Here is a 21146-nt window from a genome sequence, read left to right as displayed (position 1 = left end):
ACCCTTCTTCAGAAATCTGAAGAAGGGTCTAGGCCCGAAATGTCAGCCTTCCTGCTCCTCTGATGATGCTTGGCCTGCTGTGTTCATCCAGCTCCACAGCTTGTCATCTCACATTCTCCAGCATCTCCAGTTCCTACTAACTCATGCTTATGCAATTGCTTTGTTTGTTATTTCTACTGAGACGCTAAACCATTGAAAATGGATTAATGCACCTGTCAAAACAGATGAAAAAGAAGTTTGCTTTAGTGCAATAAATAGAATAATATTTAAGAGTTGCATTTCAAGGGAAAAACAATTGATTTTGCTCTTACCTCACATGTGTTGTTGGCTTCTGCTGGTTGGTATTAAGTAAATTCAAATACTTGGAGACAGTATTCCAAAGGACTGGTTCAGAAGGATAGCCACTATCAGTTTGAACAGAATGAAATCGAGCCAGTTCCTTGGCAACAAGCCTATGGTGAGAAAGTAAAATAATATCAGTACTATTAATTTATGCATCATTAAAATATTGAGTGTATTGATAGTTTTGTAAATTAGCCATCTGCTAAACTTCTCATTATGAAAAGGTCAGAAAGTGCTGGAAATATTCAATGGTCTGTCGGCGTGGAGTAACTAACAGATAATGTTTCAAATTGAACCTGACGCTTCTGCAGGACTCTATCACACTTGATTCACAATGTCAACTTTATACTCTCTCCACGATACTGTCAGACCTACTCAGTATTTTCAGCACTTTCTGTTTTTTAGTTCAAATTTCCAAAATCTGCAGTACCTTGCTCTTAGTTTTGGTAAACTTCAGTATGTATGTGGATTTTGTTGGTAATGAAAAATTGTCAAAGTATTAAAGTCTAGCCTATCCTTTACCAAAAATCAAGAGGTAATGATTAGCCAATACAAAAACTTAATGAAGTAGTAGCAATGTTACATATTAGCTTCACAGTTTCCGATGGGTTTCAGGTTTAAGAAGGACATTGAGGCTTTAGAAAGGGTACAGCAGTTATCTACTAGGACTCTGTCGATATGAGGAAACACAAATGCAAAGGAAATAGAAGAATTTTTAATTTCATTAGTCCAATGCAGATTACATGATGATATGAAAGAATTGTTTAAACTTATGCAAATACATGACATAGAAGCAGATGTTTTTGTACTTGAGGGATCAAGGAATGAAAGCTCATAGACACATAAGAAGTTAGAGACATACAACATGGGTCAGGAGAAATTTCTTTACACAGGATGTTAATTCCGAATTGTTTATCTTACCTCCAGAGTTAATGGGTGAGAAGAAACTTTGGGTTGAATCTTACACACTTTAGGCTAAATCTTAGTAGTAGAGAGATTTTTGGAGGGTTTTTGCCATGGGGCCTAGTCAATCTTCTCACCCTATGCTACTAAACTTTAATTACCTACCATGGCATCTCTCATGTCTGAATTCTGCTATTTGCTGGAACTCACCAATCACTTGGTATCTGCTGAAATATCAGCATTCCTGGCACTTGAACCATGTTAAAAAGCCCGTTGTGCACTGACACAATCACTGTCAGTATGGAGATACCCTGCATAGTTCCTGACATTTGACTCAGAAATGGCAGACAGGAGAAATTGGCACCTTGTGTATAGGGATCTGGATCAAGACAGGTGGTGTGCTGCCCAACATTTGGCTCCTCACTGCTATGACTCTGACCACCTAGTGGAGGTGCCGGACAGGTTTTGGATGCTGCCTTTGACTTGCTGTGCCAGGGTCCCTGAGCGAAGACCATCTCCCTTGACTTGACTGAGGCCTGCTGCCAACTGTAACAAGCTTCCTGGCTTTGTATCTGTGCTAAATGGCTTGGCACAGCAACAGTAATGTGAGCCTGGTATTTCTGGCTGAGGGGGGCAAAGAACAAAAAAAACATAGATGCTGTGAGCATCCAGATAGGGTCAGAGTGAATGAGTGTTATAAGAGTAAGCAAACAGCCCAGATGTGTTGCCTGACCTGGTCGATGGGCTGGGTGCATGTCCCAGAGCGAACAGTGTCCTCACTGCAGCATCACAATGGTAGTTGCTATGCAGCATTGAAGTACAGTAGTGTCCTCCTGTAAGTGAATCAGAGAAGTACTATGTGGATCCTTAAGACTGGCACATATTGGATGCCAAAGCCCATGGATATAATGTGCATATGGCAGTGCGCATGGTTCCATGCCTGAGATTGTGGTGCCCAGGTTCCAACATGAGACTGTTCGGACCTCGCAATGAACTGAATCCACCAGGTGCTCATTGTGGTTTCCTAGTCGAGTTTCCCCAACAGTCAGCTTCCTCGGCATGTTTGCTAAGTTAGGATGCTGTATGTTGATGAGGTGAGTTGTGGTGGTAACAAAATATTTAACAAGCAGTAACACAATCAATGGGCATCCAATGAAAATCTCAACATGCCTCTTGTGAAAAGCATAAAAGTGAAGCTAATTAAATCTTTTTAGTTGATCAATGGTAAGATGAGACTGCTGCTGGACATACAGCATTGTGAAATATCAACATCTTGGGGTTGCAGGCAAAGCTGTCAAATGTCATATGACAGCATTGATGATTGTAGACGCTGAACAGGTTGGTGTCAGGCAAGGGACAGGGGATCTCCAAAGTCATTCCCCTCTAACTCTACCCTCAGCCTCTTGACCCAGTCGCCCAACCTCCATCAAATCCCCATATGAGCACCCAAGCCCAGACTTACCTGGATTCCTTGTCATGGTGGGCCTGTCTGTGTTCCTAACTGTGGCCAACAGTCTTAGTTGGTGCTGCTGGATTATTCAGAGCTGCTAGTCATCTGACTGTTTTGCAGATCTCTAAAGCAAAGAATCCTTTCAAGAAATGGAGAGACGATCTGTCTTAAAACATGTTAATGCTGCTCCTAGTATTAAATTGTTGCATGGTAACCGATAGGATTGCACCTGTGTTCCTCCCTGACATTTTATTTGGGTTAGAGTGGGTTCTGAAAACCAGCCCATAGAATGGTACATTGAGCCTGTTCAACCATTCAGTCAGGGTATACACCTCCACCTCAACTTCTATCACCCTTTCTCAATAATACACATTTCAGACCTGAAAGTTTCAATTGCTGCAGTATTGACAGCTTTTGAGGAGAAATTTTGCTTGAAGAAATTTTGTTTGAAGAAATGCATTTATACAGTGTACAGAGTAGTGTGCTGCAGTCATGTGACCTCCACCTCTTTCATTTTAGTGGTAACCATTAAGCACATTACATGAAAAATGGTGTCTGAAGTCTAATGCTGAGCTATAGTGAACTGCCAGTGCTGTAAAAGAGCTAGCTACTATATATATACACATATTTATAAAAGGAAGAATTAAAACTTCAGGCTCCAATTTTGGAGTGTTAGGTGCATCAAAATGGCTATGAATTTTCCACGCTCTGCTGCTGAGGAAATGAAAGAAGATATAAACAGAACTGAATTTTTTCCTCCACACTCAGTGGCAAAATTATGTATTACTTGAGAACTGAATAAAAAGACTGAGCAATATTGTTTCCAAAGCTCACTGAGGAACAGAGATGCCAGACAGAGAAATTTTTAAGGTGTTAAAGACATACCTTGAATCCCATATTCATGTTACTTATGAACAGTACATGTTCAACATCTCAGTTCAGGGGGAAGGGAGACTATTGATTGATTTGTTATAGCACTGACATATCTAGCTGAATTCTAAGTTTGACCAGCTAAAAGAGGATCCCATCAGTGATGAGACTGTCTTAGACATATGAGATTCCACTGTGAGAGCACATCTACTGAAAGAGAAGAAACCCATTCTCAAGAATGCTATGAGTGTGCAGAGGCTCTGAGGTGTCAATCATAACTACAGGGTATTAATGGGAAAACAAATTAGGCTTTGCATAATTACTAAGGTACATTCCAAGCTGAATGAGGAAATTATATTGGGAAAAAGAAAGAAATATTTGCAGAAGAACAGCAGAATGATCAGGGCAAGGATGTAAATCACATGCACACAAGCATTTAACATGAAACAAGTAAAGTTAACTGAAAAAGATAGCTGCTAGAGAGAGGTCAGCTGATGATTCTGGTAAATAATTCCACTATATATAACACATTGGTATCAGGGGATCTAAAGTTGATAAATGTTTTCTGACTATTAGAATAATAACTGTAGAAGGAGAGCATCAAGTGAAGGTGTGTGCCAAATGGTGCATTTTCATGAGAGTCACACGCCTGAGCGAACTAGTTCAAGATGGTAACCCAAAATTTAAACCATAGAAAAATGCTCATCTCAAGACGACAAATGAAGCTAAGAGCCCGATACAGTAGAATGAACAAAGATCTACAGAGCTAGACAGGAGATGTTAAGCAAAATGCATTCATTTTAACTGAAGCAAATTTAAAGCTTGGACTAGTTCAAGTGTTGGACTGGCATAACCCCACATAAATTATAAGAACTGCAGTATTTTGCAGGCTTCTATACAATTTACGACTGGCCAGATACTAAAGGATCACGAAGATATTCTTACAGGTCTTGAATGTCTTCCTAATAAACATTACATCGTAGATGAAAGTGTGAGACCAACTTTACATCTGCCAAGGGGAGTTTTAGTTGCTCATAAGCATAGCCTGATCAATGAGGTACAGGAATGAGTGGCCCTACTATCTCAGGAGCTTCTGAATGATACACAAAAATGTGCAGAAATTGTTTTTAGAGTTGCTGGTAACCAATGATAAACACGGAATGAAGAATTGACAGTCATCACAGAAGAGCAGAACAGAAGTTTTGTTGGAAAAAAACAGGAACAATAGGGAAAGAGACCCAAAATAACTATTGATTCTGGCCAAGCCTCTGATGTAAGCTCAGAATATGTGTTGGCAAAGAAATTCAGAATAATGCAGATATTCCCGTACCAGATATAGTAGGAACTGCAGATGCTGGAGAATCTGAGACAACAAGGTGCAGAGCTGGATGAATACAGCAGGCCAAGCAGCATCATAGGAGCAGGAAGGCTGATGTTTCGGGCCTAGACCCTTCAACTTTCTTTCCGTCCTGAGCCTCATCAGATATGCCTTATCAGTATGCACCAAGTTATTCAGTATAGCAAAAGTGTGATCCACAGTCAATGCTAAGTTAGAAATCTCTCACAGGATTGCAATCGAGTCCAAACATTTCTCCACTCCAACGTCTGTTAGACAAGGAAAAATCTCACCAAAAATCTCTCCTTTCTCTTAATGTTTTATGAGGCAAGGTTAAGTTGTGTGCTTGGCTATAAGGACATTTATGACAGTATCGCTGCTTTCTGGTGCTTAGTGAATATCTTCACACAATTAAAAAAAATCTTCTTGTTACACTACTGAAAGGATGCTAGCACCAATGGGACGAGAGGGAACAAAAACAAAGTTGCTGGAAAAGCTCAGCAGGTCTGGCAGCATTTGTGAAGGAGAAAACAGAGTTAACGTTTCGGGTCCGGTGACCCTTCCTCAGAACTGATGGTGGCTGGGAAAACGTCAGTTTATATGCAGAAAATAGGGAGGTGGGTGGGGTAGGGATTAAACGATAGGATAGAGCCCAAAGAGAGAGAAAGGCAGTTGGACAGACAAAGGAGTTGCTAACGATCAGGCTGGGAGGGTGAATAGTTGTTAATGAGGACTGTTAGTGACTAACAACAGGGGGTGTGTAATGGCAGGCTATGTGATAACAAGGCCTGGTGTGTGGGGTAGGGGGCTGGAACATGGGAGAGTTTGGACCCTAAAATTATTGAACTCGACATTGAGGCCAGAAGGCTGCAGGGTCCCCAAGCGGAAAATGAGGTGTTGTTCTTCCAGCTTGTGTTGAGCTTCGCTGGAACACTGCAGCAAGCCAGAGACAGAGATGTTGGCCAGGGAGCAGGGTGGTGCGTTAAAGTAGCAGGCAACAGATAGTTCAGGGTCTTTTTTAGCGAGCAGAACGTAGATGTTCAACTAGAGGGAAGGTGCCATGCTTCAATAATTTTAGTCAGCAACGGTGTTCACAGGGACTAACTGTTGTAAAATCACAGGCACATACTCCATGACTTCCTATCCATTCATTTTAATGGAAAAGAACCTTCAATAGAAAACAGTTTTAAAAAGTCTTTTACATATGGCTTATCCCTGCTCCCTGTTAGAAGTTTAGAGCATAGATTTAGCCCTCATAACTAATCAACACCTTTAAGGGAGGAGGATTGGGAAATATGGGGGAGAGAGTGGAGTGGCCAAGAGGGAAAGAAGCAGGATTTGTACTGAGGAATCCTGCTATGTTACTCTGCACAAATCTGACAAAAAAAGATTTTTTATTTCCTCACCTCAAAGGCAGAATACTAGGAGGAGTCTTGAATTCTGAGAGCATACGCACACTATATAGTAGTATGAGTGGATGAAGGATAACGACCAAGAACACTTGTGACCTCTAGCCCTTCTTTCAAAGTAAACTTTTCAAGACCCCTTTTACAGCAATAACTTTTTATTGAACTAAATACATTAAAAGTGTTCTGTTCTGTCTCATTGCAAGAATGTATGGTTTGAGTGAATCACTCAGAAATGTAAGAACACTCATAACCCCAGTCCTTTCATTTTCAGAGCTTTTAGGGTTAGTAAGGTTTAAAGGAAACACATTAATAATCATTGTTGATTTACAGGAAACAAATATTAACCAAATGTCCATTTAACCTTCTAAGAACATTAGTAACATTATTGTACTGCAAAGTAAATAACAGTTGATGTTTGAACCAGCATTAATACCTGCACTAAAAATTGGTTATTAAAAAGAAATACGCATGATTTTGTTTTAGTTAGAAAAGTTACATCTTCTCTCTCCCTGAATTCATATCAATTGCAGGATCGCTGCAAAATGATTTACAGTCTGAGCAGGCGAACATTCCTATTGCATTGTGAACTCTACTCAGACACAAAAAACCCTTAAAATTTATCAACAAAAATTTATTAACTTACAATGATTTTGTTGCAGTTTGCTCAACAGTCTGATTTGTATGATGAATGTCAGACTTATTAAGGCTACATTACTCAGATGCAGCTATAGCATTTACGACATCATCTTCACTCACTATGAACTTTCCTCTTATATTCTTAGGGTCCAAGCATGCCTTCTTACATACTGCCCTATTTCTTTTGTGGACCATATAAACTGGCGCAGACACATTTGTCGGAATTGTTTGTTTCTGCACTGTAAATTCCAGGTAATTTTCTCGCAACCTTATACAACCTTAGTCATTTTTTTCCCTGGGCCTCAGTAACTCCTTATCTCCTTCAGTTTCTGCTTTGTTCTGGTATCTATTGATTCTTAAAGCAGTGAGATACCATATCATGACAGCCGTTGGCTCTGCACCATCTATCTCTAGTCCTACCTTTCCACAGTTCACCATAATTTTAAGTGCTTTACCTAATATCTATATTAGGATTAGAATTTTTTTAAAAAATCAACCAGGTGTCTTAAGTAAATAGCAAAATAATTGCTTTATTGTGAAGCATATGATTTAATTGGTAAAGATATATGGGCTGAATTTAAATGCAAGTCATATAGAGCTTTTTTGAAGGGATTCTTGACATGAGGTCCAGTGGGATTTCTCACCATATCTTACCAAATGTATTTCTTTATGTACTTACCCAACTTCAAATGCACCCTTTACATTTGACTCTAGCTCCATCTTGCTACATATCATTCCTAGAAAAGCTCACCAATCCAACCAATGTCACTGAAACACCAGCATTCCTTGCACCTGCAACACTTTTGAAAGGCTGTGCAGGCAGACATGTATTGGCACTCCGTCATTGCCCCTCACTACTGCATAATGGCAGCCACAAAGCCACGTTACCCATGGTATGGGTATGGCTGACACTCCCTTGCAAGTTCAACCCTATCTTCTTGCTATTTAACCACCAGGCTTTTTTTTTTAACCTGTCCTTTGTAACATGCATCTGCAAATGCTCTTGAGTCCCTGCTCCTCTTTTTCCAATGTCTAGTGGTCACCCACATCTTGTCATTGTTCAGGAGGGGAATATCATATACAGGCAAGCATTTGAACAATTTCAAATACAAACTTTATTCACAGCCAGCAAAAGGGAACACAAAGGAAGTGAATACAATTCACCGTCACAATGCAGACCATATACTGGCGTTTTGACCTGGAGAGTTAATGATGTTCTTCTGTATCCAGCTGGCATTTACTAGAATTGGGTGTCAGTAAAGTCCTGTCTGCCTTGTGGGGCCTATTGCAACAAAGTTCTGTCATCCACAAGAAGAGCTTCCTGCAGCTCACAACTGCCCCTGTTTCCTCAGTCCCCCAGCATCTATCACAATTGTTCAGATTTACCAGATCCCGCAAGTGAAGATGCACCACATTGAACTTTGCCTCCTATTATTGTCTCGATTCCCTGAATCCTGACATTAATGATGCCTACCCTGATGCTCTAAGCTCCTCCTGTGAAGGCCACATCTCCCCCTCCTGTAGCCTACCCACTTCATACCACTCCACATACTCCCATGCACCTTGAACTCCCCGCTGTCACTGTCCTTGTTCCCATTTTCATAAATGTCTCTGCTTTCTTGACCCCACTCATTGTCACTGTAGGTGGACAATTGCCCTGAGGGTGAGTGTCCCAAGTTAAAAACTGACTGTGCCCACACCCCTGAACTGTTTACAGGCTGTGCATCTCCTGACTGGCAGTAGACACACCCTTGACAGGACTGGGGTCTAGCCCCCACCCAGTTTCTGTCATGGCCACTTGGCTGAACACATGTACAGCATGTTTGCCATGTAATCAGCTAATACACACCGTACATGTCAAACTGATGTCACAGTGTGCTGTACATCAAGCTGCTCCCCCTCACCAGAAAGATTCCTATTGACAAGCAGTCTGTCTGTGAGTCTGCGAAAAAGAGCTCGTCTATATGACAGCACTGACAGCCTTTTGCTCTGACTGAAGTGCCAATGCTGTAACAAGCATGATATAGCAAGATGAGACATGAATACTGTGAGCATACAGGTGGCACTAAGTTAGCAAACACATAGAGAGCAAATGAGCAGTCCCGAGATGCAGCTTGGTCTAATTCCTGAGCTGGGTGCATACAATGTGTTCCACAAGTAGACCTCCAATGCTAGTTGATGGTGCACCATACAATGCAAGTCTGTGCTTCCTAAGCAGCTTACAAGTGTATCAGAGAGGTGCCATGACAGTTGAGGGCAACGGCAAGTGTCAGATGTCAATGTGGGGTACGTGCAATCGGTGCCCAAGGATAAAACCCTCAGATGCTGCTTGGTACTGATCACAAGGAGCCTTCTCACAGTGAGCTGAAGTTAATAGGTACCTGTATTGATTCCCATGTTGAGACTGAATTCCAATGGTCCCTTTCAGTTTTATAGATATTTCCACATTCCATACTTTTACTATCCACCTTTGCTTCCAGTTGCAGGAAGGTCCTCATTTTCCAATGCCTCCTTCCTTGCCTAGGTAAAGCTATCTTTAATCCACAAGACTTGAAATTAACCACATGAAACAAGGAGAACAAAAGATTTTATCTTGTTATGCTGCTTCTTCAGGTGTTTGCTAATGAGCCAGGAGTGGATACTCGTTATCTTAATAATGTCCTGAAGAAGCAGTAACCTCAGAACAGAGCCTGAAGCTACTTTTCATTCTTCTGTTTGATTAAGTATATATTGAATATTTGTTCACCCAAAGAAATAAGTAGTCTTGAATTATTCCTAAATCTTTATTTGCAAGTCACAACAATTACAAGTTAGTCACCTTAAAATTTCCATTGGGCATGTCCTGACCTCCTCTTTTAATGTCAGTGGAAGATTAACATTAAAAGTCCTGCAAAAACAGTAGGTTTTAAAGTGTTTCTCCAAGATTTTTGCCGATCTGCAGGTGAATTTATGGTGTGGGATCTCTGTTAGAATGATTCACAAAGGGCTCATTCTAAAAGCAGCAAGAGGTTTTAGCCCTATCATTCCTGAAGGAGATGGTACATGGCTAACACGCTGTCACTTCATACTGTACATTAGGAGCAAGTCAAATAAAAACTTACATATAAGGTGGGAGTCCAGTTGGCTACTGAAGGAGCCAATCACTGAGCTGAGAAACAACAGAGATGGAATAGAGCTCACTCCAGCTGTAAAATTGTTCGGCAATCGTTGTATTGCCATACTTAATCATACTACATGTTAAACTATGTTTGCACCCAGATGAGGGGCTTGTGTTGAATGAGGCAAAATGCAACAAATTGAAAAAGACTCTGCGGCACAACTCTACCAGCTGGTTTATTTTCAAATAAAACACTCACCATCTTTAAATTCACTTTCAAAGTTGCACATTCACAAAAGGGATATTTGAATGTAACATCTCAAGTTATATGGTGCTTCTCACACTAGTTGCCCTTATTAATCCAGTTGTTTGTTGCCTTCTTGGAAATGTACTTTGCATGCTTCCTTCATCAAACACAATTTATATTTTTCCAGTATTTGTACTCAATGTTCCAGAGAAGCAAGCACCAAGAGCTTACAGATCTTAAAAAGCACACTGTTGAGTTCTTAGGCACAGTGACAATGAATCCTGCATGCCAGTTCCTGCTGCAGATTATTGGTGTACAAGGGTGCCTGAATTCAGTATGGTCCTTTGGAGAATCGAGCTGTGAAAGAACTGCAGAGCTATCTCTATCTTAAACAAAGTCAGAAGTCACACAGCACCAGGTTATAGTCCTTCCACCCCAACCTTAAGTTTACCTGGACCATCTCTAACACCTCTCTCCCCTTCCTGGACCTCTCTGTCTCCATATCGGGCAACCACCTAGAAACCGATATTCATTTCAAGCCCACCGACTCCCACAGCTACCTAGAATACTCCTCCTCCCACCCACCTTCCTGCAAAAATGCTATCCCCTATTCCCAATTCCTTCGCCTCCACCGCATCTGCTCCCAGGATGAGGCATTCCACTCCCGTACATCTCAGCTGTCCTCGTTTTTCAAGGACCGTAACTTCCCCTCCTCGGTGGTCGAGAACGCCCTCAACCGTGTCTCCCACATCTCCCGCACCTCATCCCTCACACCCCGTCCACGCAATAAAAACCAAAAAAGAATCCCCCTCGTCCTCACGTACCACCCCACCAACCTCCGGATCCAACGCATCATCCTCCGACACTTCCGCCATCTGCAATCCGACCCCACCACCAAAGACATCTTTCCCTCCCCACCCTTATCTGCTTTCCGGAGGGACAACTCTCTCCGTGACTCCCTTGTCCGCTCCACACTCCCCTCCAGCTCCACCACACCCGGCACTTTTCCCTGCAACCGCAGGAAGTGCTACACCTGCCCCCATACCTCCTCCCTCACCCCCATCCCAGGCCCCAAGAAGACTTTCCACATCAAGCAGATGTTCACCTGCACATCTGCCAATGTGGTATACTGCATCCGCTGTACCCGGTGTGGCTTCCTCTACATCGGGGAAACCAAGCGGAGACTCGGGGACCGCTTTGCAGAACACCTACGTTCGGTTCGCAACAAACAACTGTACCTCCCAGTCGCGAACCATTTCAACTCCCCCTCCCATTCCTCAGACGACATGTCCATCCTGGGCCTCCTGCAGTGCCACAACGATGCCACCCGAAGGTTGCAGGAACAGCAACTCATATTCCGCTTGGGAACCCTGCAGCCCAATGGTATCAATGTGGATTTCACAAGTTTCAAAATCTCCCCTCCCCCCACCGCATCCCAAAACCAGTCCAGCTCGTCCCTGCCTCCCTAACCTGTTCTTCCTCCCACCTATCCCCTCCTCCCACCTCAAGCCGCACCTCCATCTCCTACCGACCAACCTCATCCCACCTCCTTGACCTGTCCGTCCTCCCTGGACTGACTTATCCCCTTCCTAACTCCCTACCTACACTCACCTTTCCTGGCTCCATCCCCGCCTCTTCGACCTGTTTGTTTCCTCTCCACCTATCCTCTCCTCTATCCCTCTTCTATCCGCCTCCCACTCTCTCCCTATTTATTTCAAAACCCCCTTCCCCTCCCCCTTTTCTGATGAAGGGTCTAGGCCCGAAACATCAGCCTCTCTGCTCCTATGATGCTGCTTGGCCTGCTGTGTTCATCCAGCCCTGCACCTTGTTGTCTCATAGTCCAATAGGGTTATTTGAAATCACAAGCTTTATAAGTGCTGCCCCTTTGTCAGGTGAAAGGGCAGCACTATGAATGCTTGTGATTTCAAATAAACCTGTTGGACTATAATGTGGTGCCATGTGACTTCTGACCTTGTCCATCCCAGTCCAACACCGACACTTCCACATCATATCTTAAACAAAAACAGAAATTGCAGGAGAAACTCAACAGGTCTGGCAAAATCTGTGGGGAGAAAACAGAGTTAACATTTCGAGTCTGGTGAATCTACCTTGTTACCTAACTGCTTACTGCAAAGCCAATCCTTTATCATTTCTTCTTCAGTCCCTGGGCTAGCATGAGATGAGGACGTAGATGAAGAGAGGAGACAATTATCCACTGAATATATTTGTCAGTGATGATGGTGACAATGATGATTATGTCATAAAGAAAAACTGAAAGAATTGCAAATGCTGAAAATCAAGAGATGAGTGTGCTCTGAAGATGGGTCACCAAACACAAAACATTAACTCCGTTTTCTCTCCTCAGATGCTACCAGATTTGGTGAGTTTCCCTAGCAATTTCTGTTTTTGTTTCTGATTTCTGGCATCTGTTTTTTTTTGTTTTTTTTTGTTTAGATATTTGCACATCAAGGATCCTGATATTGGTAATGAGGATTTTTCTCTGGGTGACTCATTGAGCACGATAGCGTCAGATGAATAGAGGTGTAAATGAGAATTCAGTTATTACCAAGTGCCCACTTCAAAGATGCATTGCTTTGCTGGGGTCATTTCAGCAACTTCTTAGAAAATCAGCAAGTGGCAAGACTCCAGCCTAACCTCTCAAACACTGACTGAAATGGTATACAGGTAACAGTATCATGCAATGCACAAGAGATGGAGGGCATAGTGTATCCTAGGTCCTAGCAATCAAGAGAGAAAAAAAAACATGGTGCTAAGATCCTTTGTACCAATCCAGTGATATTGCTGTTCAGAATGAAACCTAGATGTGATGTTCAACCAGATATCCATGAGACACACTGTCACAGGAAGTAAAGTTTGATATTTACTGAGAAACACACATCATGTCGTGTTTCAATTTACCCCTTGGATAGACTTTTGGATCCAGTAGCATCCAATTTCATTTAAACCAGTGTCAATTCAATTCATTCTGAAATGCGACACGTCAGCATACATTAATTCCAACATGTGTTCAGTAGTCTAGGAAGTATTGGACTAGAAATGCAGAGATTATAAATTCAAGCCCTGGTGTGGTAAGATTTGAAGCAGAATTCAATAAATCTGTCTCTTTTTGGAACGACAAAATGACTATGATGGATTCTCATTGAATTGTTCACGATGGCTCTCCATGTAGCAAATGCTCAAAAGTCTTGGCTTCAGTTACTGATAGGAAAATAACAAAGTAGAGACAGAAAAGAAACAACCTGTGTTCAGGGATCTGACAACTTAGGTTTGCCAACATTTTGTTCAGCTGTTGACAAAATGCTATGAGTTGCTCTCCTAAACACAGCTGGATTTACTTCCTTCTTGTCTTTTCCATTTACTAAGTGGCTTATTAGCAGTTTGAGAAATGTGAACATTGTCAGCAATGCAGGTGCATGCTCATTGGTCACTTGCTTACAGGAAAGACCCAGAGGCACTAATAGGAAATCAATTCAACCAACAGGATCTTGGCTCTGACTTCACATAAAGGTGGAGAAAAATAGTAATGTGAAGGCAAGGAATTTTAATTTTGAATTTAAATCGGCATTTTCCTAGTGTGTTCAAGATTCATTGAAAATCCAAATCATTTTGTGACAGCAAGCAGTGCCTTCTGTTCCCAAAGGCAGCAAGCTTGGGGGTGGGAAGAACACGTGATTACTAGGCAAGGTGGTGTACACACAAGCAACAGCAGATTTAGGGTCTGGACAGGAAGGCCCAATTATCGACCTTCCTACTCTGCAACCAATGGAGACAATTAAGGACCACATAAGCTTGCCACTGCTAGCATTACCCATCAGAGGATGGGACTGTTGCCATGTAGCATTCCTGATTGCTGCTCGGCCTGGGGTGGAGGGGGAAGCCTTTGACCATAGTCAATTGGGGCCTGATCCCAGGGCTGGATGTCAGGGAAAAGGGGTGGCCGCTAGCATCTAGCCCCTCCACACATCTTCCCTGGACTCTAATTCCCCCATACTCATCTCCTTGTGACACCCAACCTGCGAACCCTATCCCCCATAACTTACCTTTGCCCTGCTACCTCTGCATCCCTGGGAGGCATCAGATGCTGTTCCAACAGCAGCCATGCACTGCTCAGTGAAACGGTTGCCAGCAGCATCTGCCTCAGGAGTCTTTATTCCCATTTGTGGCTTTGCCACTGCCTGATTGGCATGTCATGCAGAAGGCCTTCTCTGGAAGAGACAGTGGAGATCTTCCGTCTGCAGCTAACTGATGACAGCCCTGACGCCTGACGAGATTCCGCCCTGTATTTCAGACTACTGCATTTTAACTTGATTTCATAAGTCTGCGATTCAGGATTTGTGGAAAGTTGGCACGAAGACCTTTGTTGGCAACTGCTCCCATGCAAAACTGTAGCAAGATGTGGCAATCTGCGCAGTGGTTTGATCATTTATTGCCAAACATATGTGTAAAAGATAGAGTGCCATTTACCACACGGATGAAAATTTGCAGTTTTCAAAACACCATATTTTTGTTTATCATAAATTTTATTCCATTTTCGGTGGTAAACCAAAAGAATCCAATTCAGTAGAAATTCTGGTATACACTCATAAAGTGACCCAACATCAGATCATAGTTTCCAATGTGCAATGCTCTGGAACAACTGCAGAATCAACGCTCTAAAGCAAGAGTACAATAAATACTCCTTTTGGCATGCTGGGCAAAAAAATGAATAATTTCTCTTTTCTCTCCCCAGAGAGTTAGCTTGCTAAAAAATGCAATCTTAAACCCAGGTCAGCAAAAATATTTACTGATCAACCAAACTGCCCCACCCAGTGACTAAAGCCGATATTTCTGTTTTACCTTGAAATAGGGTGAATGTATTATAGAAACTTATTATTTTAAGAATACATTGTCATTCATTCTTGAAATTTGAAAAGGAATTTCAAACTCTAAGCCTAAGCAATGAAACAAAGAATATTTTGAAATAATACCCATGGAAGCATTAGAAAATACTCCATTATACTCTCTAATGTTTATATCTTACTACAACAGAGCGATATTATGTTTCTTGGAGCAGAGCCACAGAATATTTTCATGCCTTTGAAAAGGTAAATATAATCTGACAGAGGGGAATTCATAAAATTATGCAATAAGGTTTTGGCTATGTTATAAAAAATGATGGGTTTTTACATCATGCATATGATTCCAAGCGACACATAAAATATCAGAACTTGCAGAGAGTTAATGACAAATACTAAATATTGTTGATTAAATAAGGTACAAAAAACCTTTTGTAGCACACATACTTTGTGATCAACAGTAATTATGTACTGTACATACTTACAGACTGTACAGTACCTTTTCCACCATTAGTTTCTGAATGTAATAAGTTAAATTTTGAAGGAATGGGACACAGTTGATAAAACTTTCAATTTATTGAAGTCAAAAACTAAGAGCTTTTGCACAAAATTAAACATGCGATTTAGAATACAAAGCGGGAGAAACCTCCTCATACCTATAAATGTGAGACTGTATAATTTATTAGCAGGAAGATTTAATTTTAGATTGAAGAAATAGATGAAGTGAAGAGATTGATGAAGTGAAGAGATTAAAAAGACTTAAGACTGGCGAGGGTAAATGTGATTGGAACTAAATTATTTGCAATGATCAAATGGCCTGTTTTGGAAAGACTATCAAATTAGCTGCCTCTTTGGAATTTGCTCTTCCCCCTTGCCCAGAATGTCAAGGATCTCCTGAGCTTCCTCCTCCCCTTGAACTCTGGCTCTCTCACTTGCTTGCTCAATTCCACAAAGCCTCTCCAAGTCAATCTCATCCAGGAGATCCACTTGCTCCGCCCTTGACTGTATTCACATTAAAGTGTCTATCCCTGGCAACTCAAATAAAGCCATTTAAAAGTTCAGTTTAGATAATGCCACATTAACTTCTGCATTTGAGAGAGTCCATGATTATACGAAGTCTTTAGAAAATACTATTATTATTTGCAGAAAGGAGAATGAGAATATCATTATTGTTACCTGAAAATTGAAGGTTCCCTGAGCAGCCACATGTTTAAAACAGTACCTCTGATGAATTCATAGCACATTCCATTCTGAAAAGTACAGTAAAGATCCGGAGCACAGCGCTGAGCACGAAGAGCCTGAAAACTTTTAACTTCATTGTTGCGGTCCACAAAAAGTTCTGTCATATTGCCATAAATCCTTACAAGAATGACATCTTCCATGGTTTCATCCACATGGCAACCAAGAAGCTTGTTTGTGATTCCATCAGTGAAAGTCTGGGAACAGAAGTCAAAGAAATCAGTTTTTTTTTCTCATTGAGATCTTTCTCTAGTCGGCCGACTTCATATTTTGAATAAAAATAAAAGTCTTGAGGTCAACCAGGCACCAATCTAGGAGGGATAAGGCCATTTCTAATCGTGTGCATTAACCATTCACCACTTCCCCTGCTACGTACCATCACTGACAGCTGAACTGCCAAAATCTCAACAGTCCAAAATTTGGCACTCCATTAAGCTCACCACCATCTTCTCAATAGCAACTAGCAATGAGCAATAAATGCTGGCCAGCACAAGCTCCACAAAAGAATATTAAAAAAAACACCATAACATTTCTACACCTTTTGATTTACTCAACAGCACTCTTACTTCCACCTTTGATGGGGTAGAACACAATAAAACCACTGTATTTCTTATGATGGCCATTCCCCCTTGTACAGCCCTCATTTCCACTTCCTTATATCCAAGGGAAGAAGACCGGGAAGAATTTTGTGGACAACCGTTTTGAGCAACAACTGACAGGTCTAGCTGGAACTCTTGAAACATAATTGTGTCCTGCTCTCCTCTGATAAAATGAGTCATTATTATAGGATGATCATGGAATGCAAAGACAACCCCAGGCTTCTTTTCACTGCCACAAAACTTGCGTACAAACTTTTTTCCCCCTATCCCCTCCATGCTCACCTCCAACAAGTGTGAGGTGCTCATGGACTTTTTTGACGTTAAGACTGAGATAATATCATCAGCTGTCTCTGCTGTGTCCCTCCCTTCCATTAACCCACTCGACCAAGCTTCTTTTAATGCCTCAACTTAACCTTAAATTTGCATCTTTATCTAGGTTCTCTTCTATTTCCATTCATGTCCTCTCCAAGCTCATCTTGTCCATCAGATTCAACTCCTGCTCCCACAACTGATTAAACTGCCGAGTGTCTAACTTTGCTTCCTGGCCCTCTAATTTAGCTGACAGTATAAATGATCCTTTCTGCTCAGCTCTCACCCATGTACTTCAAATCTGCTGTCATCACATTTTACTTCAATTCATAACTATGGTACCATCTACAATCACCAGCCCATTTCTCCACCCCTCCCCCGTCTCTGCTCATCAAAGTCTTTGGACATGTTCTTGTCTCCAAAATTTGGTTTGCATCTTTCCTGAAACTCCATTTTAAATGCCTCTAATCATGCCTCTACTCCTGTCACAGTACCAATGTGACACCAGCCCTCAGTGCCCTTGCTGACTAGCCTGGAGCCTGTATCTTGGTTGACAACACCACCCATCTTCAATGCTGAGAAGATGCCTGGGATTGTGTTATTACCTGGTTCTATTCTAACCTATCTAATCATGGCCACAAAAACAACATTGCATTGGTTCTCTTCCTACTCACTTACTATTAGATCTGCTGTATCCCAAACTTTTACCTTGACCCTTCTTATTTCTTTCCACCTGCTGTCCTTTGGTGACATCTCCCAAAGGCACGCTGCTCCTTCTCACATATACAGTGACGACACCCAGCTTTACCTCACATTCACCTTTCTTGATTCCTTTACTGTCCTCTATGTTATCAAAATTATTTTTTGACATCCTTTACTCAATGAGCAGAAATTTCTTCCAACTTAACTTTGGAATGATTGAAACCATTGACTTTGGCGCATGCTCCAAACTCTGTTTCCCAGCTACTGGCTCCATCCCTCTCCTGGCAACAGTGTGAGATTAAGCCAACCTATTGGCAACCTTGAGTTACATCTGATCTTAAGATGAGCTTCCAATCTCATACTTAAGCCATCACTAAGCCTGCCTATTCCCATATCCATAACATCACTCAAGTATCTTGTATCTGTTCTCACAGCAGAAGATACAAAAAGCATTCAAACAGCAGCCTAAATTCAAGAGGAAAAAGGGACAAGTAACTTACTATGTTAACCAATTACTATGCCTGGAAAAAAGTGAATACTGACAAGTTCCCCTGGATGTGATGACCTGGATCCTATGATCTTAAAGTGAGTAGTTGCAGAGATAAGGGATGCATTAGTTGTAATATTCCAAAAATCCCTACATTCTTGAAATAATTCAGAAAATTGGTAAACCTCAAATGTCATGCTCCTGTTCGAGAAAGAAGAGAGATAGAAAGCAGGAAACTAAGCCAGTTAACCCAACATCTGCCATCAAAAATATGGCGAATTCCATTACCAATGAAGCAGCAACAAGTAAATTTGAAAATCAAAACACAATCAAGCAGAGTGGATATAGCTATATGAAAGGAAAATTGTGTTTGACAAATTTATCAGTGATCTTTCAAGTTGTATTAAGCAGGATGGATAAAGGGGAGCCATTAGATGTAGTGCATTTGAAATTCCAAAAAGCATTTAATAAGATGCCATGTAAAATGTTACTGCACAAGAGAACAATACATGGTATTAGAAAAACATACTTACATAGGTAAAGTATTATTTAACAGGATTAACTACCAGGAAACAGAAAATCAGGATAAATGGGTCTTTTTCAAGTTTTCAAACCATAATTAGTGGGAATGTCACAGGGATCAATGCCAGGGTCTCAAATAATTCCAATTTCTATTAATGATTTAATGAAGGGATGAAAATTATTGCATCCAAATTTTCAGATAATACAAAACAAAATAGAGCAAATTGTGAGAAGAATACAATGAATCAGCAAAGTGATAGATATAGGTTAAAGGAGTGAGCAAAAATTTGATGGATGAAGTATAAATGTATGAAACTGTGAGGTGGAACATTTTGACAGAAATAATAGTAAAGCAGAATATTGTGCAGAAAGACTACAGAATATTGCTATACACATGAATTCGAGTGTCCTTATACACAAATCACAAGATGTCAGTATGAAACTATAGCATGTAATAAATGAAGCAAATAGGTTGTTGGCCTTTATTGCAAGGTGACTGAGTGAAAAGTAGAGACATTTTGCTACAACTGTACAGGTCATTAGTGAGACCACACCTAAAGTACTGTGTACTGTTCTGGTCTCCTTAAGGAAAGATACACTTGCATTAAAGAGTTCACATAAGATTTACTAAAGACGTAGTCTTATGAGGATTGCAGAAGAAAGAGAGATGATATTATAGAAATTTAGGCATGTTAGAATGACAACGAACTAGATGCTAAGAGAATGTTTCCGTATGGTGGAATCTAGAATAGGCAATATGGATTAAAATTAAGGGATCCCATTTAATTCAGAGATCAGAGGAAATTTCTTCTCTGAGGGTTGTTAATCTTTGAAGTTCTCTTTCCCAGAGAGTATGGAGGCTGTGTCATTTACTATGCTTGACGCCAAATTAAACAGGGATTTTTTGGTCTGCAAGGGAATCAAGGGTTATTGTGGCATGCAAGAAAGTAGAGTTAAGGCCGTAATCATATCAGCCATGATCTTATTGAATGGAACACTAGGCTTGAGCAGCCAAAAGGTCTACTCCTGTTCCTATTTGTTATGATTTTATTCAGTTACACAGAATTTATTCATGCCTTAAAATCTGACCAAAGTATTGTTTCAAAAATTTCCATCATGGTTCTGCATTAGACCAAATAAAATGTTAGCCAAAGAGTAATTATGTTGTTCCCTTTGTGCATGTTTTAACATTATTTTTACAGAGATTAGTCAGACTTGATAGAGAATCCTATGTCAGTTGAGTAGCTAGCAAATGTGGCATGAGTTAAAATATGAGGATATGGAAACTGAAACCTTGTGTATTTCATCTATGATCCAGTCTTCCTGATGCTCTTATGCATGAGCCAAGTACTGCAGTTATGGGGAGTATTTCAGAACAGTGTGAGCAGAGTACCATGATTATGTTGCCAGTTTATACCCCTCCCTGTTGAGAGAAATCAAACTCTGCCATTCACTTAATACATGACAGAGTTCTATTCACTGGCTCTCTCGACTGTTGGTGAAAAGTCCAACTTTAGAAAAAGTTAGCAAGATTTACTGCCCTTTGTGATTGATTGGCATTCCTGTGGATTCTTTGGTTCCTTTTCATACTTTAAGTTTAGAAGTCATCCCTTCACAAGACTGCAGTAGCATGCACCACCATCAGGTCAGATTACCAAATTGGGCAGAGCTGGAGGGAAAAAGATTTCTTCTGGTCACAATGGAAACCATAAACATAGCAAGAAAATGTTGCTATTTCTAACAAAACAAACAAGATAGGAACGCTTCTAACTATCTTTATGATGCCGCTAGCATGCAGTGACCAAGCATCTAGAATTAGTCTGCAGTCTCCAAGAATCAAAGTGTAACCTCCTGTTTAGCGCTGCGATTGGCCAATTACAAAAAAAGAGCATATGCATTTAAAAAAAAACTTCTGATTTTGTTTGAAATCTTCTGTACTTTACACAAAAATAATTGGTGATGCAAATAAAATGTTGTTTGACTGATAATCATGTATCGTCCAGTTGAGCAATTAAGACATGATTCTTTTTCCAATTGGCCAAGGAGCTAGGCTGTAAATAAAGGTTGTCCAGATGACCAATGGCAGGAATTTGGGGTAGTGGGACAACTGAAGGCAGCAATTATGAGGTGATCTCCACAGGA

At 41.0% G+C, this 21146-nt stretch overlaps 1 protein-coding gene across 1 annotated transcript in view; it reads right to left on the bottom strand.

The window, feature by feature from the left end:
* LOC125485242 (ethanolamine kinase 1-like) overlaps nucleotides 1–21146 on the bottom strand; it is a 365364-nt gene that overhangs the window by 267969 nt on the left and 76249 nt on the right. The window contains exons 2-3 of the mRNA XM_048607181.1: nucleotides 16323–16582; nucleotides 312–452 (exon numbers count right to left, since the gene is read on the bottom strand). Of these exons, the coding sequence (XP_048463138.1) occupies nucleotides 312–452; nucleotides 16323–16582 (401 nt within the window). The remainder of the gene's footprint in view (nucleotides 1–311; nucleotides 453–16322; nucleotides 16583–21146) is intronic.

This window comes from Rhincodon typus, chromosome 17 (assembly GCF_021869965.1).
Source record: "Rhincodon typus isolate 14 chromosome 17, sRhiTyp1.1, whole genome shotgun sequence".
Classification (NCBI taxonomy): Eukaryota; Metazoa; Chordata; class Chondrichthyes; order Orectolobiformes; family Rhincodontidae; genus Rhincodon; species Rhincodon typus.
This window is presented reverse-complemented; position numbering and strand designations above follow the sequence as displayed.